The sequence below is a fragment of the Salvelinus alpinus genome, chromosome 15 (genome assembly GCF_045679555.1).
Source record: "Salvelinus alpinus chromosome 15, SLU_Salpinus.1, whole genome shotgun sequence".
In the NCBI taxonomy this organism is placed as follows: Eukaryota; Metazoa; Chordata; class Actinopteri; order Salmoniformes; family Salmonidae; genus Salvelinus; species Salvelinus alpinus.
In genome coordinates this window covers 39,841,737-39,861,323 of record NC_092100.1, presented here as the reverse complement: position 1 = coordinate 39,861,323, position 19,587 = coordinate 39,841,737, and the positions used below count along the sequence as shown (strand labels likewise).

Sequence of the window (19,587 nt, the reverse complement as noted above, 5' to 3'; positions counted from 1 at the left end):
TATGATTTTTAAGTAATTAATTTGCATTTTATTGCATGACATAAGTATTTGATACATCAGAAAAGCAGAACTGAATATTTGGTACAGAAACCTTAGTTTGCAATTACAGAGATCATACGTTTCCTGTAGTTCTTGACCAGGTTTGCACACACTGCAGCAGGGATTTTGGCCCACTCCTCCATACAGACCTTCTCCAGATCCTTCAGGTTTCGGGGCTGTCGCTGGGCAATACGGACTTTCGGCTCCCTCCAAAGATTTTCTATTGGGTTCAGGTCTGGAGACTGGCTAGGTCACTCCAGGACCTTGAGATGCTTCTTACGGAGCCACTCCTTAGTTGCCCTGGCTGTGTGTTTCGGGTCGTTGTCATGCTGGAAGACCCAGCCACGACCCATCTTCAATGCTCTTACTGAGGGAAGGAGGTTGTTGGTCAAGATCTCGCGATACATGGCCCCATCCATCCTCCCCTCAATACGGTGCAGTCGTCCTGTCCCCTTTGCAGAAAAGCATCCCCAAAGAATGATGTTTCCACCTCCATGCTTCACGGTTGGGATGGTGTTCTTGGGGTTGTACTCATCCTTCTATTCCTCCAAACACGGCGAGTGGAGTTTAGAGCAAAAAGCTCTATTTTTGTCTCATCAGACCACATGACCTTCTCCCATTCCTCCTCTGGATCATCCAGATGGTCATTGGCAAACTTCAGACGGGCCTGGACATGCGCTGGCTTGAGCAGGGGGACCTTGCGTGCGCTGCAGGATTTTAATCCATGACGGCGTAGTGTGTTACTAATGGTTTTCTTTGAGACTGTGGTCCCAGCTCTCTTCAGGTCATTGACCAGGTCCTGCCGTGTAGTTCTGGGCTGATCCCTCACATTCCTCATGATCATTGATGCCCCACGAGGTGAGATCTTGCATGGAGCCCCAGACCGAGGGTGATTGACCGTCATCTTGAACTTCTTCCATTTTCTAATAATTGTGCCAACAGTTGTTGCCTTCTCACCAAGCTGCTTGGCTATTGTCCTGTAGCCCATCCCAGCCTTGTACAGGTCTACAATTTATCCCTGATGTCCTTACACAGCTCTCTGGTCTTGGCCATTGTGGAGAGGTTGGAGTCTGTTTGATTGAGTGTGTGGACAGGTGTCTTTTATACAGGTAACGAGTTCAAACAGGTGCAGTTAATACAGGTAATGAGTGGAGAACAGGAGTGCTTCTTAAAGAAAAACTAACAGGTCTGTGAGAGCCGGAATTCTTACTGGTTGGTAGGTGATCAAATACTTATGTCATGCAATAAAATGCAAATTAATTACTTAAAAATCATACAATGTGATTTTCTGGATTTTTGTTTTAGATTCCGTCTCTGACAGTTGAAGTGTACCTATGATAAAAATGACAGACCTCTACATGCTTTGTAAGTAGGAAAACCTGCAAAATCGGCAGTGTATCAAATACTTGTTCTCCCCACTGTATATATATATTTTATATATTTGCCTCTGCTAGACTAAGAATATCTCAGTTGACCAACAGCCTATCGACCAGTTGACTAAATGGGGTCAGCCCTAAGTTCAATATCAATACATTATCATTTATTGATGTCAATATTTTTCAGAGACATCCATGTATGCATTAATTCATAAATGATACAATCAACTTGACTTTGTTTTAACCAATCTAACAACATAATGGTAAAAATTTATTTGAAAGGTAAATCTCTATTGATAAACTTTGTAAATCAACAAAAGTTAGCCTGCAAAGTTGGAAGCTACCGGTATCTTTTTGCATTGTGAAGTCTTCTAGCTTGTATGGACATTGTTTTGCGAACAGTAATTAACCGTTTTAATTCATTAATTTCTACATGCCGTGTCGGATTCAAATGTGTTATCTTCTGTGCAGCATGAGTGGGGAGCTAACATGACGCAGCCCAGACTCCCAGTGCAGGCTAGCAATGGGTAAGTGGAGCAGGTACGGTGCACGCTATAGTAAGGGATCGGTTGCGCTGGCAGACAGGCTTGATCCGTGAGACACATTGACAGAAGTACAGAAAGTAAAAAATAAAAATAAAAATATATAGTACCCGAGACGTTATTCATGTTCTAGTATCGAAAGTACCAAAGTTTCGGTATAACGTGCAACACTAACGATAGGTAAGGACATGCTACAGTACCACCAAGGAATATTTGATGCGCCTCTGAAGCATAAACTTTTTAAAGTATCTCACGAACACAAAAAAAATCAGTAACAACAAAGTTTGAGTATCTGCCTGGTGGTTGTGTTATTTAAAGCCACTGATGCATTAGCCTGTCTAGGGTCTTTGGTCTGTCACTCTGTTATTTCACACTTGTCTTGCTGTCCTGCTGTCGCTTTTGAGAACAGAGGGCAGAGAAGGATGAGAAATGCCTGCATGCAATATGTGTTCTCTCTTTGAGTGAGAAATTACTGAAATTACATTCTGTTCTTGCCAATACAAACTCCCTACTATCTGATTCTCCATTTGCTGTTGCATGCTGAGTTCTTATGGCTGTGTTCCAATTATGATGGCTGAACTGTGTTCTTCTGTCCCTAGGTGATGGCTCAGCAGGCCGGGGCTGGGCGCAGGTATATCCGGGCGTTTGTGAGCGGCTTCTTCGTAGCAGTGCCCGTAACTGTCACTGTTCTGGACCGCTTTGCCTATGTAGCACGAGTAGAAGGAGCCTCAATGCAGGTGAGACACATGCTTTCTGCTTTCTCCATCAATTCCTACTGATCTTGTTGTACTTTTTCAAAGCCCCACTTTCCTTTTGTAACAGAGTTAATTGCATCTAGGTATCTACTGTATCATACAGTAAAGAGAGGGAGAGGTTCTATTGAATGGAATAAATTGGCCTTACCTCACCCCACAATTCAAATACCTATACCACAGAAGACATTTAGCCTTGCTCAGATTCAGAAGCCATACAATACAACAGAAGAAATACATCAAATGCATCTCACATCTTTGCTCACATTAAGAAAACATACATAAACACTTGTTTTAAACCTCTATGCTTAATGCACGTTCATCTTTCATTCTGCTGTCAAACAGAGTTAATCTGGTATACATCTGTAGCTATATAGGCATCAAGGTAAGTCAGTCGGGCAACTGAGACCCATTGGTTTCACCTCATTGGCTGGGGCTTGTCCTCCCTGTTGACAGTGTTGGATGGCAGTTTAGCTTCTTGTGAATGGTTGACTAGAGAATCTATACAGCGTGATATAGTTTCGTTTGTACCATCCCATGTGACATAATTAGCATCCAAGTATATTTACATGGTTTTCTAAGTAAGTAAGAAAGAAATGTAACAACAAATGTTTGTCTGAAGAAGATCGTTATTGATCTTCCTCCTCTCCTCCCATACTACTAATTAGTAAGTCCATACGTTCAGATACTGAAGGCTGTTTACATTGTTGGAGTCGTTAGGATTTCGCTATGTTCTAGTTGTGTAGACAGACAGTTGCCTCACTTTGCCTCTCCTCCTACAAGACCGTGATAGTTTAAACAAGAATCCTTTCAAAACCCTTGCGTTGTCTTGCCTAAGGCTGCATTGCTCACAAGATTGAATTGTTGACCAGACAATCTTATTTGATCTAACTTTCCTTGTCTCCTGTGTTGTTTTTTTTCTCATTTTTTATTAATTCTAGGGTGCTTTCAAGCTAGCAAGATAAACGTCTTTGAAACAATACAGCATGTAATATGGTAAAATATGACAAGTGAAAATGATAACGTATCCAACTGTAACAGATACATTCTGTGGCTGGCAGCACTCGTATGGGATATTTATTTTCAGCAGACGGATAAGAGATATTCTGTCAATTACCCCGGCAAGCGTGAAATGGCCTGTGCACATCCTGTTTAATGAATCATTCTTCCTGTGTCATGTCACCCGCTGCTTGGAGTGGGGCTTCGTCACACACTAGCTCTTCGATAAAGTGACACAAACTAAGTTGTAAGAATGAATTATTTCTGTGGGGGGATTTCACAGACTATAGGCGTACTACACTGTATACGATAGAGTTAGTCACGGTTGTTGAGAAACCCTCTTGTGTTTCCCATTGAGGGTGAAATAGTTAATTTTGTGGACTCACTGGGTAAAGAGAAAATTATACTGGGTCATGTTCACAAGGTACAAACCTGAGGGAAACTGGAAGGTACTAAACTTGTCCAACCCTGATGTACTCTGTAAGGTACTGTAGGAGTTATGTGCATTATCTTGTTTGTGTTGTTGTTTAGATTATTGACCTCTGTACTGACCCTTGCCCCGAGACATGACTGTAGACCTCTATGGCGTCAGACTCTATAGTTAGTTAGCCTACAGCTGCGTCTCAGGGCAACCGTTCCACTCCAATAGATTTTAAAGGTATGACGTGTTTTATCCATATCTGTCGGTATGAATCTGTAGGCACAGGAAGACATTCAAACATATATAAAATGGCGCCAGAAGAAATGGCAGCAGTTTAACTGGCGCCCAACTAATTGTGCTATTATGTGTTTTCTTTGCGTTATTTGTAACTTATTTCGTACAAAATGTTTCTGCAACTGTATCTTACGGCAAAAAAGAGCTTCTGGATATCAGGACAGCGATCACTCACCTCGGATTAGACAAAGATTTTTTTCTTCAACAAGCAGGATGCACAGGACATTCTCCAAACACCCGACAAGGCCAACATCCCAGTTATTTGCAAGAGGAAGAGACGCAGGTACAGAGGACACAGAGCGGGGCGCCTCGTTAGGATCTGCAGGAGGCGAGTGGGAAAGCTGCCGTTGCACGTTGGCGAGTAATATTGGCGGTAATCATTGGACAATAAATTAGACGAGATACGATCACGAATATCCTACCAACGGGACATCAAAAACTGTCATCCCATGTTTCACGGAATCGTGGCTGAATGATGACATGAATATTCAGCTAGCGGGATATACGCTGCACCGGCAAGATAGAACAGCACACTCTGGAAAGACGAGGGGGGCGGTCAGTGCATATTTGTAAACAACAGCTGGTGCACGAAATATAAGGAAGTCTCTAGATTTTGCTCGCTTGAAGTAGAGTATCTTGTGATAAATTGCAGACCACACTACTTGCCTAGAGAGTTTTCAGCTATTTCAGCTTTTTTGGCTGTTTATTTACCACCACAGACGGATCCTGGCACTAAGACCACACTCAGTCAGCTGTATAAGGAAATAAGCAAACAAGAAACCGCTCACCCAGAGGCGGCGCTCCTAGTAGCCGGAAACTTTAATGCAGGGAAACTTAAATCAGTTCTATCTAATTTCTATCAACATGTTAAATGTGCAACCAGAGAGAGAGAAATTCTAGATCACCTGTACTCCACACAGAGAGAGAGAAAAAAAAAAAAGCTCTCCCTCGCCCTCCATTTAGTAAATCCGACCATAATCCTATCCTCCTGATTCCTGCTTACAAGCAAATATTAAAGCAGGAAGCACCAGTGACTCGGTCTATAAAAGTGGTCAGTTGAAGCAGATGCTAAACTACAGAACTGTTTTGCTATCACAGACTGGAACATGTTCCGGCATTCTTCCGATGGCATTGATGAGTTCACATCAGTCACTGGCTATATCAAGAAGTGCATCGAGGACATCGTCCACACAGTGACTGTACGTACATACCCCAACCAGAAGCCATGGATTACAGGCAACATTCGCACTGAGCTAAAGGGTACAGCTGCTGCTTTCAGGGTGTGGGACTCTTACCCGGAAGCTTATAAGAAATCCCGCTATGCCCTCCGACGAACCATCAAACAGGCAAAGCGTCAATACAGGGCTAAGATTGAATCGTACTACACCAGCTCCGATGCTCGTCTTATGTCGCAGGGCTTGCAAACTATTACAGACTACATAGGGAAGCACAGCCACGAGCTGCCCAGTGACACGAGTCTACCAGACGAGCTAAATCACTTCTATGCTCGCTTTGAGGCAAGCAACACTGAAGCATGCATGAGAGCATCAGCTGTTCCGGACGACTGTGTGATCACGCTCTCCGTAGCCGACGTGAGTAAGACCGTTAAATAGGTCAACATTCACAAGGCTGCGGAGCCAGACGGATTACCAGGACGTGTGCTCCTGGCATGTGCTGACCAGCTGACAGGTGTCTTCACTGACATTTTCAACATGTCCTTGATTGAGTCTGTAATACCAACATGTTTCAAGCAGACCACCATAGTCCCTGTGCCCAAGAACACTAAGGCAACCTGCCTAAATTACTACAGACCCGTAGCACTCAGGTCCGTAGCCATGAAGTGTTTTGAATACCGCCCAAACAGATCCACAGATGATGCAATCTCTATTGCGCTCCACACTGCCCTTTCCCACCTGGACAAAAGGAACACCTATGTGAGAATGCTATTCATTGACTACAGCTCAGCGTTCAACACCATATTACCCTCAAAGCTCATCACTAAGCTAAGGATCCTGGGACTAAACACCTCCCTCTGCAACTGGGTCCTGGACTTCCTGACGGGCCGCCCCCCAGGTGGTGAGGGTAGGTAGCAACACATCTGCCACGCTGATCCTCAACACTGGAGCCCCCCCAGGGATGCGTGCTCAGTTCCCTCCTGTACTCCCTGTTCACCCAGGACTGCATGGCCAGGCACGACTCCAACACCATCATTAAGTTTGCAGACGACACAACAGTGGTTGGGCTGATCACCGACAACGACGAGACAGCCTACAGGGAGGAGGTCAGGGTCCTTGCCGGGTGGTGACAGAATAACAACCTATCCCTCAACATAACCATGACTAAGGAGATGATTGTGGACTACAGGAAAAGGAGGACCGAGCACGCCCCCATTCTCATCGACGGGGCTGCAGTGGAGCAAGTTGAGAGCTTCAAGTTCCTTGGTGTCCACATCACCAACAAACTAGAATGGTCCACACCAAGACAGTTGTGAAGAGGGCACGACAAAGCCTATTCCCCCTCAGGAAACTAAAAATATTTGGCATGGGTCCTCAGATCCTCAAAAGGTTCTACAGATGCAACATCAAGAGCACCCTGACTGGTTGCATCACTGCCTGGTACGGCAATTGATCACCCTCCGATCGCAAGGCACTACAGAGGGTAGTGCGTACGGCCCAGTACATCACTGGGGCTAAGCTGCCTGCCATCCAGGACCTCTGCACCAGGCGAAGGCCCTAAAAAGACAGACTGGTCTCTCTACTACCGCACGGCAAGTGGTACCGTAGTGCCAAGTCTAGGACAAAAAGGCTTCTCAACAGTTTTTACCCCCAAGCCATAAGATTTCTGAACAGGTAGTCAAATGGCTACCCTGACTATTTGCATTGTGTGCCTCCCCCCAACCTCTCTTTTACGCTACTGCTACTCTCTGTTTATCATATGTGCATAGTCACTTTAACTATACATTCATGTACATACAGTTGACGTCGGAAGTTTACATATACTTTAGGTAGGAGTCATTAAAACAAATTTTTTCAACCATTCCACAAATTTCTTGTTAACAAACTAGTTTTTGCAAGTCGGTTAGGACATCTACTTTGTGCATGACACAAGTAATTTTCCCAAAAATTCTTTGCACACAGATTATTTCACTTATAATTCACTGTATCACTATTCCAGGGGGTCAGAAGTGTACACACACTAAGTTGACTGTGCCTTTTAAACAGCTTGGAAAATTCCAGAAAATGATGTCATGGCTTTAGAAGCTTCTGATAGGCTAATTGACATAATTTGAGTCAATTGGAGGTGTACCTGTGGATGTATTTCAAGGCCTACCTTCAAACTCAGTGCCTCTTTGCTTGACATCATAGGAAAATCTAAAGAAATCAGCCAAGACCTCAGAAAAATTTCCTCCACAGGTCTGGTTCATCCTTGGGAGCAATTTCCAAACGGCTGAAGGTACCACGTTCATCTGTACAAACAATAGTACGCAAGTATAAACACCATGGTACCGTGCAGCCGTCATACCGCTCAGGTTCTGTCTCCTAGAGATGAACGTACTTTGGCGCGAAAAGTGCAAATCAATCCCAGAACAACAGCAAAGGACCCTGTGAAGATGCTGGAGGAAACCGGTACAAACGTATCTATATCCACAGTAAAACGAGTCCTATATCGACAACCTGAAAGGCCGCTCAGCAAGGAAGAAGCCACTGCTCCAAAACCGCCACAGACTACGGTTTGCAACTGCACATGGGGACAAAGATCGTACTTTTTGGAGAAATGTCCTCTGGTCTGATGAAACAAAAATATAACTGTTTGGCCTTAATAACCATTGTTATGTTAGGAGGAAAAAGGGGGAGGCTTGCAAGCCGAAGAACACCATCCCATCCATGAAGCACGGGGGTGGCAGCATCATGTTGTGGGGGTGCTTTGCTGTAGGAGGGACTGGTGCACTTCACAAAATAGATGGCATCATGAGGGAGGAAAATTATGTGGATATATTGAAGCAACATCTCAAGACATCAGTCAGGAAGTTAAAGCTTGGTCGCAAATGAGTCTTCCAAATGGACAATGACCCCAAGCATACTTTCAAAGTTGTGGCAAAATGGCTTAAGGACAACAAAGTCAAGGCATTGGAGTGGCCATCACAAAGCCCTGACCTCAATCCTATAGAAAATGTGTGGGCACAACTGAGAAAGTGTGTGCGAGCAAGGAGGCCTAGAATCCTGACTCAGTTACACCAGCTCTGTGAGGTGGAATGGGCCAAACTTCACCCAACTTATTGTGGGAAGCTTGTGGAAGGCTACCTGAAACATTTGATCCAAGTTAAACAATTTTAAGGCAATGTTACCAAATACTAATTGAGTGTATGTAAACTTCTGACCCACTGTGAATGTGATGAAAGAAATATAAGCTGAAATAAGTCATTCTCTTTGCTATTATTCTGACATTTCACATTCTTACAATGAACTGACCTAAGACAGGGCATTTTTACTAGGATTAAATGTCAGGAATTGTGAAAAACTGAGTTCAAATGTATTTGGCTAAGGTGTATGTCAACTGTACTACCTCAATTGGCCCGACCAACCAGTGCCCCCTCACATTGGCTAACTAGGCTATCTGCATTCTGTCCCACCAACCCCTCTTTTACGCTACTGCTACTCTCTGTTTATCTTATATGCATAGTCACTTTAACAAATCTACATGTACATACTACCTCAATCAGCCCGACTAACCGATGCCTGTATGTAGCCTCGCTACTGTTATTTTTCACTGTTTTTTTTACTGTTGTTTTACCTTTTTACTTACCTATTGTTCACCTAATACCTTTTTTTGAACTGTTGGTAAGAGCCTGTAAGTAAGCATTTCACTGTTTTATTCGGCGTACGTGACAAATAAACTTTGATTTGATAGGCTAGATACAGTATTTAGCTCAGTATGGCAGGAGTCCGCTTCACTTCTCTAAGAGGAATATGTCATTCAGTCTGTCTTCTGTTCCCTGGTTGCCCTATGCTTGGCCCTAGCTGCTGTTCTTCTGTCCAGGCCACTGATGACAATGTTGCTCGTTTCCCTTGTTTCTTTCTGATGTGACTGACTCACCTCTTTTGTGTTTGTGTGCATGTGTGTGTCGTCTCAGCCTTCCCTGAATCCTGACGGGAATGTGACAGGGTCTGACGTGGTGCTCCTGAACCGCTGGAGTGTGAGGAACTACCAAGTACGTCGAGGTGACATTGTGTCAGTCCTGTAAGTAACCAAGTTTTAACCACGTTTACATCAACTTTTGTTTGTTTGTTTGCTGTCAGACAAGCTGGGACCTTGTTAGTAGATCAAGTGGATTTGGATACACACTCTCGCCCTTTCTCTCCCTCCACCTCTGGAGTAGGCCCTTCTGCCAATGGCTGGCTGAGCAGTGACGCTCTGCTCCCCTATAACTCCCCTGTGCTGTTTTTAAAATGGAGGACCTGTTGACACTGTTGGCTCCACAAGAGAGGGAGGGAGAGGGGGAGAGAGCAATTAGAGCGCCACACAGCCACGTGAAGGCTCCCTGCTTTCAGACATACTCTTTGTTCTGAAGCACCGTGGGAAGCCAAATGTGGCCCTGGCTGCTAATGAAAAAGACTCAGTCACAAATGGCATCATATGCCCTATATAGTGCACTACCTTTGACCATAGGGCTCTCAGAAATAGGGTGTTATTTGGGACGCATTCAAAATCTCCCCTCAAATAAAGTATTTTCTCTCTCTTTCTCTCCTCGTATGCTCAGGTCCCTGGGCGCACTTATCCCAGACTACTTATCTCAGTCTTTGTTTTTGCTTCTGAGACTTCAATGTGTGATAACGCAGCTGTCTGATGCATTTGTGAGGTGTCGCCTTGATGGGATTCAGGTTTGATGTTGTTTGATGCAGCAGAGCAGAGGTCATGAATAGGCAGACATAGAGGTACGGTCAAGGAATATTACTGCATTATGTATTTTCTGTGTTCATTAGTTAAACTGGGTTTGACAACCTCAGGGTAAAGTTTTGCCACGACTGGTTTATTTGGATTCTACATTACTATTGTGATTCAGCACAGATGTCCACAAACCACCCATCCATGCAGGTTTCCCTTAGAAAAAAGGTATTCTGACTTCAATGGGACCTGGTTAAATATATTAATAAATCAAATAAAATGCTATTAAATGCACCTATTTGCTGCTGTGGGGTTTGATGTGATGTGGATTGTGTGGGCTCAGACAGACAGCGGCAGGCAGGCAGGATAAATCCCTCTTCCATAATTACCCCAAGATGGCAGCCTCTCCCTTCCCTTCCCTGCAGGGGACATGTTGCGCCTCTGAACAGGATGTTCAGCCATTTATGAAGCACCATTCCTAGCAGAGCGGAGAGAGAGAGTGAAGGTGAGAGCGGGAGAAAGAGGGCAGGGGAGAGGGGGAAGTGATAGAAAGCGAGTGAGAGAGCTAGCGTGGAATGCTAATCTAATGTACTCTGACAAACTAAGTTGTAAGAATGAATTATTTCTGTGGGGGGATTTCACAGACTATAGGCGTACTACACTGTATACGATAGAGTTAGTCACGGTTGTTGAGAAACCCTCTTGTGTTTCCCATTGAGGGTGAAATAGTTAATTTTGTGGACTCACTGGGTAAAGAGAAGATTATACTGGGTCATGTTCACAAGGTACAAACCTGAGGGAAACTGGAAGGTACTAAACTTGTCCAACCCTGATGTACTCTGTAAGGTACTGTAGGAGTTATGTGCATCATCGTGTTTGTGTTGTTGTTTAGATTATTGACCTCTGTACTGACCCTTGCCCCGAGACATGACTGTAGACCTCTATGGCGTCAGACTCTATAGTTAGTTAGCCTACAGCTGCGTCTCAGGGCAACCGTTCCACTCCAATAGATTTTAAAGGTATGACATGTGTTTCACCCACATCTGTCGGTGTGAATCTGTAGGCACAGGAAGACATACAGATAGGCTAGATACAGCATTTAGCTCAGTATGGCAGGAGTCCGCTTCACTTTGCTGATAGCAATATGTCGTAGATACACCAATTAACCTGCATGCTTTTGAGAATGTTTTTTTTCTAAAGCAACATTTCTGAGGAAGGGCAACGTGTCAAGTAGATCTGTATCAACAACTGTTGTTGCGTGGAATTTCATAAAAAAATGTAAAAGCGTATTTCTCATCTGCCAAAGAATTCCACCCTGGCCTGTACTGTATTTACATGTCAAGTGTGATATTGGACTACTGCTACAGCAAGGCAGACTGAATTCCCTCTTCTAATTTGAAAAGCAAATTGTCCAAAGCAATATTCTGGTCCTCTGAATAATTTCTTATTTACAGAATAGAATACTCCTCGTTTCACGGCCATAGTAGTGGATGAGGAAAATGGTCACCGTGTTTGAGTGCATATATGGCCATTTATCTGCCACATCGGGTTTTTGTCATGCTTTCAGTGCAGGCTATTATTAATAAGCTGATTTGATTTTATGTTCTCCTTGTTAACATAACCATTTCGAATTATTATTTTTTGAGCAGCTCCAGAAACAGGTTTCTGCGAAGCAGAATTTTCTTGTGGAAGAGGAGAATTGCTCCTCTCCGGGTTATAAATAGCGGGTTAATGAATCCCCTTTTCTGGCACTGTGCTTTTGTTAATGACAAGGTTTTAGGATTACCATCCTGGTACGAGACGATAGAAAAACAGATGTTGAAAGTTTTGACGTGGTACGTTTTTTTTGTGTGTATGAATATTCATGGGATGCACAGCAGCAGTTGTGTAAACCTTCAAAAGCTTCAAGTCTGTAGGTGCTTCTCTTCCTGTAGCTTGTCTTTGAAGTGTGGATGCCAGGAAGAGAGAAACATCACCCCTCTTGTTCGTTTGGACGGTACTGAGTTTGTCATTTTTAACATCAACAGAATCCAGTTCGGCTTTGTTGAGCTGTGTTTTAGCCAGCTGTGACTAAAGCCCATTGTTTTGGGATTGGGTTTACAAAAAAAGAGAAGACTGAGGTGGGGGGAAAAAAGGAAAGCAAAAACCTCTGAGATGCTTAATCTAGGATACTCTGAGCTGACAATCTCTCCTCTGCAGACATGTTGTTCAGGCAACAGTAGAACGCGGTCTGTGGATGTAGGAATTCCTTCATGGACACAGGAAAAGGGGAGCTGACTGGCTTGGCCACCCTTCCATGAGCCATTAGGCCACTGTGGAGCACACTCTGGCCCCCAGGGAGGGGATAGGAGGGGGGGGGGGGCAGGGGAGGTTAATAGGGTTTGTTTTGCCAAAAGAGATCGCTTTAGTCTGTCTCCTAATCTAGCAGATAGATAGGGATGTTTTGACATGTCTGCTGCCTGGCTGGCTGTAATAGTGTTATTATCTATCATTTGTGTGATTTCAGCAGCGTGATGTCTGGGTAATGGCCTCTGTTAAAAGCAAGACATTGGCCTCTTGAGCTACGAATCCCACTCTGCGAAACACACACACAAGCTTGTGCACACACACACACACACACACACACACACAGATGGTGCTCAGAGCACGCACACCTGCATTCATTACATGTGTTTCATTTTATCTTAAAAGTTCGATAAAGGTTGGCGTTCCCTCCAACCAGCTTAGAGGCAGCCATTTCATTCAACATGTAAACAAGAACGAACTGAATTAGTAAATGAATTCAATGCCCTGCAAAATCAAATTGAATGAAATTTGTCACGTGCTTCGTAGGCAAGTGTAGACTAACAGTGGAATGTTTACTTACACGTGCATTTCCAAAAATGTAACGAATAAAAATAACAAGTAAAATTAACATGGCTATACAGTTGAAGTCGGAAGTTTACATACACCTTAGCCAAATACATTTGAACTCAGTTTTTCACAATTCCTGACATTTAATCCTAGTAAAAATTCCCTGTCTCAGGTCAGTTAGGATCACCACTTTATTTTAAGAATTTGAAATGTCAGAATAATAGTAGAGTGATTTATTTCAGCTTTTATTTTTTTCATCACATTCCCAGTGGGTCAGACGTTTACATACACTCAATTAGTATTTGGTAGCATTGCCTTTAAATTGTTTAACTTGGGTCAAATGTTTCGGGTAGCCTTCCACAAGCTTCCCACAAAAAGTTGGGTGAATTTTGGCATATTCCTCCTCACAGAGCTGGTGTAACTGAGTCAGGTTTGTAGGCCTCTTGCTCGTACACACTTTTTTCTATAGGATTGAGGTCAGGGCTTTGTGTTGGCCACTCCAATACCTTGACTTTGTTGTCCTTAAGCCATTTTGCCACAACTTTGGAAGTATGCTTGGGGTCATTGTCCATTTGGAAGACCCATTTGAAACCAAGCTTTAACTTCCTGACTGATGTCTTGAGATGTTGCTTGAACATATCCACATCATTTTCCTCATGAGGCCATCTATTTTGTGAAGTGCACCAGTCCCTCCTGCAGCAAAGCACCCCCACAACATGATGCTGTCACCCCCGTGCTTCATGGTTGGGATGGTGTTCTTCGACTTGCCAGCCTCCCCCTTTTTCCTCCAAACATAACGATGGTCATTATGGCCAAACAGTTCTATTTTTGATTCATCAGACCAGAGGACATTTCTCCAAAAAGTACAATCTTTGTCCCCATGTGCAGTTGCAAACCGTAGTCTCGCTTTTTTACGGCGGTTTTGGAGTAGTGGCTTCTTCCTTGCTGAGCGGCCTTTCAGGTTATGTCGATATAGGACTGGATTTGCTGTGGATGTAGATACTTTTGTACCTGTTTCCTCCAGCATCTTCACAATGTCCTTTGCTGCTGTTCCTGGATTGATTTGCACTTTTCGCACCAAAGTACATTAATCTCTAGGAGACAGAACGCGTCTACTTCCTGAGCGGTATGGCGGCTGCGTGGTCCCATGGTGTTTATACTTGCATACTATTGTTTGTACAGATGAACGCATACCTTCAGGCGTTTGGAAATTGCTGCCAAGGATGAACCAGACTTGTGGAGGTCTATCATTTTGATTTCTTGATTTTTTGATTTCTTGATTTTTCCCATGATGTCAAGCAAAGAGGCACTGAGTTTGAAGGTAGGCCTTGAAATACATCCACAGGTACACCTCCAATTGACTCAAATTATGTCAATTAGCCTATCAGAAGCTTCTAAAGCCATGACATCATTTTCTGGAATTTTCCAAGCTGTTTAAAAGGCACAGTCAACTTAGTGTATGTACATTTCTGACCCACTGGAATTGTGATACAGTGAATTATAAGTGAAATAATCTGTCTGTAAACAATTGTTGGAAAAATGACTTGTGTCATGCACAAAGTAGATGTCCTAACCGACTTGCCAAAACTATAGTTTGTTAACATGAAATTTGTGGAGTGGTTGAAAAACGAGTTTTAATGACTCCAACCTAAGTGTATGTAAACTTCCGACTTCAACTGTGTATATATGTATGTATGTATGTATATATATATAGGGAGTAGAAAAGAACATGCCTATATACAGGGCGTACCAGTACCGAGTCGATGTGCATGGGTACCAGGTAATTGAGGTAGATATGTAATAGTGATTTTATTTCTTAAATGTTATTTAACCTTTATTTAGCTAGGCAGTGATGCACGGTTTGACTCAGAACCGTGGGGACTGCAGGTTATATCTGCGGAGCGGGCGGGTTTAGGGTCATGAAGGAAAACGGGCGGGTTGAATAAAGGATAACAATACCTTTGCAAAGTTACACCTCACTTTTTATTGGGACTTTTCATGCGTATACTAATGCAAATCCATATGTTATATGTGGGGACATTTATGCTACCGACCCTTTTAAAGATTTTCTCTGGTACTTTTTTCTTCTTTTTAGCCACTAGTTCTGAAAGTAGCAGCCATGACCCAAAATGGGTTGCCGAAAATTGCGTACTACATTACTTCACAAATATGCAGATATGTGCACCATGTCGTTGCTCTCTCGCTCTGCTGTGTGTGCATCTTGCTAGTTGTCACTCAAATCGTGAGGGGCTGAAGCTCATTGGCTGAAACTTGAATCGCTAGGGGACTGGCCCACGTGGGGGTGCATGTAGGGAAAATGGCGCGCACAGTTTCCAGAAAACAGTCGCTTTCAAACTAGGGATTTCGTGGATAATTGAGGTAAGACAGAATTTCTGCATGTATGAACTACACATTGACACATCCAGCCCAAAGCAGATGTTTTGTTGAAACTCAACGTAACATTGTATTTAAATTTTTCACTACTTTGGTGTCAATAGCCTGTCACCATTCCATACATACAGTATTTGTTTCTCTCTCATTCTGTGAAATAGATTGGACATTTGACATTTAGGATTGGTTAAGATCCACCCCTTCCTTGTACTTTATAGGCCTGTCTCCTCCGGACCCCCATAGTACTGTATGCATTATTTTAACAGCTTTCATCTGATGTGTGAATTCCAAGATGTGCTTCAATGAAAGTGGGTTGGGGTATGGTTCTGATAATACCAAGGATGGGGGTTGGATTCTAGCATGGGTCAGTTATACTGATAACCTCTACAGTGCATTCGGGAAGTGTTCAGACCACTTTTTCCACATTTTGTTACGTTACAGCCTTATTCTAAAATGGATTAACCTCCGCGGGATCGGTGTCCCCCCCTCGCGGGACAGTTGAGCTAACGTGCGCTAATGTGATTAGCATGACGCTGTAAGTAACAAGAACATTTCCCAGGACATAGACATGTCTTATATGGGCAGAAAGCTTAAATTCTTGTTAATCTAACGGCACTGTCCAATTTACAGTAGCTATTACACTGAAAAAGGTAATGCTATTGAGAGTGCACAACAACAAAAAACTTATCACAGCAACTGGTTTGATACATTCACCTCTGAAGGTAAATAATATACTTACATTCAGTAATCTCGCTCTAATTTGTCATCCTGAGGGTACCAGAGATAAATGAGATAAAATGTAGCATAGTTTTGATAAAATCAATTTTAAATTCAAATGTAGGAACTGGGTTCTACAGTTTGAACCCCTGCTGTGTACCAATTGACCAATTCGGCACATTTGGGCAGACTTGATACAACATTTAGAACAGCAATGCAATGGTTCATTGGATCAGTCTAAAACGTTGCATATACACTGCTGCCATCTAGTGGCCAAAATGTAAATTGCGCCCAGACTCCCAAGGGATATAATGGCCTTTGTCCTGCATTTCACAGATGGATAATTTAAAAAATAAAAAGCACGTGTTTTTCTTTATATTACCAGATCTAATGTGTTATATTCTCCTACATTAATTTCACATTTCCACAAACTTCAAAGTGTTTCCTTTCAAATGGTATCAATAATATGCATATCCTTGCTTCAGGTCCTGAGCTACAGGCAGTTAGATTTGGGTACGTCATTTTAGGTGAAAATGGAAACAAGGGTCCGATCCTTAAGATGTTTTATCCACTTAGGCTAGAGAGGTTAAGAGGTTTTATATAGTTTTTCCCCGTCATCAATCTACACACAATACCCCATAATGACAAAAGAAAAAACAGGTTTTTAGATTTTTTTCCCCCCAATTTGAAAAAAACAACTGAAATATCACATTTACGTAAGTATTCAGACCCTTTGTTGAAGCACCTTTGGCAGCGATTGCATCCTTGAATCTTCTTGGGTATGATGCTACAAGTTTGGCACACCTGTATTTCGAGAGTTTCTTCTCTGCAGATCCTCTCAAGCTCTGTCAGGTCAGATGGGGTGCGTCGCTTCACCGCTATTTTCAGGTTTCTCCAGAGATGTTCGATTTTGTTCCTGTCTGGGCTCTGGCTGGGCCACTCAAGGACAGTCAGAGACTTGTCCTGAAGCCACTCCTGTGTTGTCTTGGCTGTGTGCTTAGTGTCGTTGTCCTGTTGGAAGGTGAACCTTTGCCCCCAATCTGAGGTCCTGAGCGCTCTGGAGTAGGTTTTCATCAAGGATCTCTCTGTACTTTGCTCTGTTCATCTTTCCCTTGATCCTGACTAGTCTCCCAGTCCCTGCTGCTGAAAAACATCCCCACAGCATGATGCTGCCACCACCATGCTTCACCATAGGGATGGTGCCAGGTTTCCTTCAGATGTGACGCTTGGCATTCAGGCCAAAGAGTTAAATCTTGGTTTCATCAGACCAGAGAATCTTGTTTCTTATGGTTTGAGAGTCTTTACGTGCCTTTTGGCAAACTCCAAGTGGACTGCCGTGCCTTTTACTGAGGAGTGGCTTCTACCATAAAGGCCTGATTGGTGGAGTGCTGCAGAGATGGTTGTTCTTCTGGTAGGTTCTCCCATCTCAACAGAGGATCTCTGGAGCTCTGTCAGAATGACCATTGGGTTATTGGTCCTCTCCCAGACCAAGTCCCTTCTCCCCCGATTGCTCAGTTTGGCCGTGCAGCCAGCTCTAGGAAGAGTCGTGGTGGTTCTGAACTTCTTCCATTTAAGAGTGATAGAGCCTACTGTGTTCTTGGGGACCTTCAATGCTGCAGAAATGTTTAGGTAACCTTCCCCAGATCTATGCCTCAACACAATCCTGTCTCGGAGCTCTACTGACAATTCCTTCGACCTCATGGCTTGGTTTTGTGCCTTTCCATATTATGTCCAATCAATTGAATTTACACACAGGTGTACTCCAAGTTGTAGAAACATCTCAAGGATGATCAATGGAAACATGATGCACCTGAGCTCAATTTAGAGTCTCAAAGCAAATGGTCTGAATACTTATGTAATAAGGTGCACTGTATGTGTCACCTTTTTCCGAATGCACTGTATGTGTCACTACAAACTGTAAGACTGGTAACAGGGCTGACCAGCCAGAGCTCACAGCATGCATTTCAGTTGCGTGTCTGTATTTCAGTAGCGTGCATCCTCACTGTCCCTGTTGCAGAATGTATTCACAACATGGACATTGACTTCTGCTGAGCGAGAGAGGGGCAGCAATTGTATTTGTCACATTCACTGAATACAACAGGTGTATTTACTCTTTGCCTGTTTGATGGTTTATCTGAGGGCATAGCGGGATTTCTTATAAGTGTCTGGGTTAGAGTCCCGCTCCTTGAAAGTATCTCCTCTACCCTTTAGCTTAGTGCGGATGTTGCCTGTAATCCATGGCTTCTGGTTGGGGTATGTACGTACTAGAGGTCGACAGATTATGATTTTTCAACACTGATACCGATTATTGGAGGACCATTTAAAAGCCGATACCGATTAATTGGCCGATTTTTATTTATTATTATTATTTATTTATTTATTTTTAATAAAATATATATATTTTCTTTTTTATTATTTTTATATATGTATATATTTGTAATAATGACAATTACAACAATAATGAATGAACACTTATTTTAACTTAATATAATACATCAATAAAATCAATTTAGTCTCAAATAAATAATGAAACATGTTCAATTTGGTTTAAATAATGCAAAAACAAAGTGTTGGAGAAGAAAGTGAAATATTTACCATGTAAAAAAGCTAAAGTTTAAATTCCTTGCTCAGAACATGAGAACATATGAAAGCTGGTGGTTCCTTTTAACATGAGTTTTCAATTTTCCCAGGTAAGAAGTTTTAGGTTGTAGATATTATAGGAATTATAGGACTATTTCTCTCTTTACCATTTGTATTTGATATACCTTTGACTATTGGATGTTCTTATAGGCACCATATTATTGCCAGCCTAATCTCGGGAGTTGATAGGCTTGAAGTCATAAACAGCGCAATGCTTGAAGCACAGCGAAGAGCTGCTGGCAAATGCAGGAAAGTGCTGTTTGAATGAATGCTTACGAGCCAGCTGCTGCCTACCACCGCTCAGTCAGACTGCTTTATCAAATCATAGACTTAATTCTAATATAATAACACACAGAAATACGAGCCGTAGGTCATTATTATGGTCAAATCCGGAAACTATCATTTCAAAAACAAAACGTTTATTCTTTCAGTGAAATACGGAACCGCCCGTATTTTATCTAATGGGTGGCATCCCTAAGTCTAAATATTGCTGTTACATTGCACAACCTTCAATGTTTTGTCATAATTATGTACAATTCTGGAAAATTATTTACGGTCTTTGTTAGGGAGAAATGGTCTTCACATAGTTCGCAACGAGCCAGGCGGCCCAAACTGCTGCATATACCCTGACTGTGCTTGCACAGAACGTAAGACAAGTGACACAATTTCCCTAGTTAAAA

The 19,587-nt window shown here is 42.8% G+C and overlaps 1 protein-coding gene across 4 annotated transcripts in view; it reads left to right on the top strand.

Annotated features, from left to right (window-relative positions):
- LOC139540067 (mitochondrial inner membrane protease subunit 2-like) overlaps positions 1 to 19,587 on the top strand; it is a 176,636-nt gene that overhangs the window by 31,177 nt on the left and 125,872 nt on the right. For 2 of the 4 annotated variants that reach the window (XM_071343615.1, XM_071343613.1), the window contains exons 2-4: positions 1,887 to 1,942; positions 2,557 to 2,694; positions 9,555 to 9,661. In XM_071343615.1, the coding sequence (XP_071199716.1) occupies positions 2,560 to 2,694; positions 9,555 to 9,661 (242 nt within the window). In that variant the 5' untranslated portion in view covers positions 1,887 to 1,942; positions 2,557 to 2,559. The remainder of the gene's footprint in view (positions 1 to 1,886; positions 1,943 to 2,556; positions 2,695 to 9,554; positions 9,662 to 19,587) is intronic. The other 2 variants (XM_071343614.1, XM_071343612.1) reach the window with 1 other exon arrangement.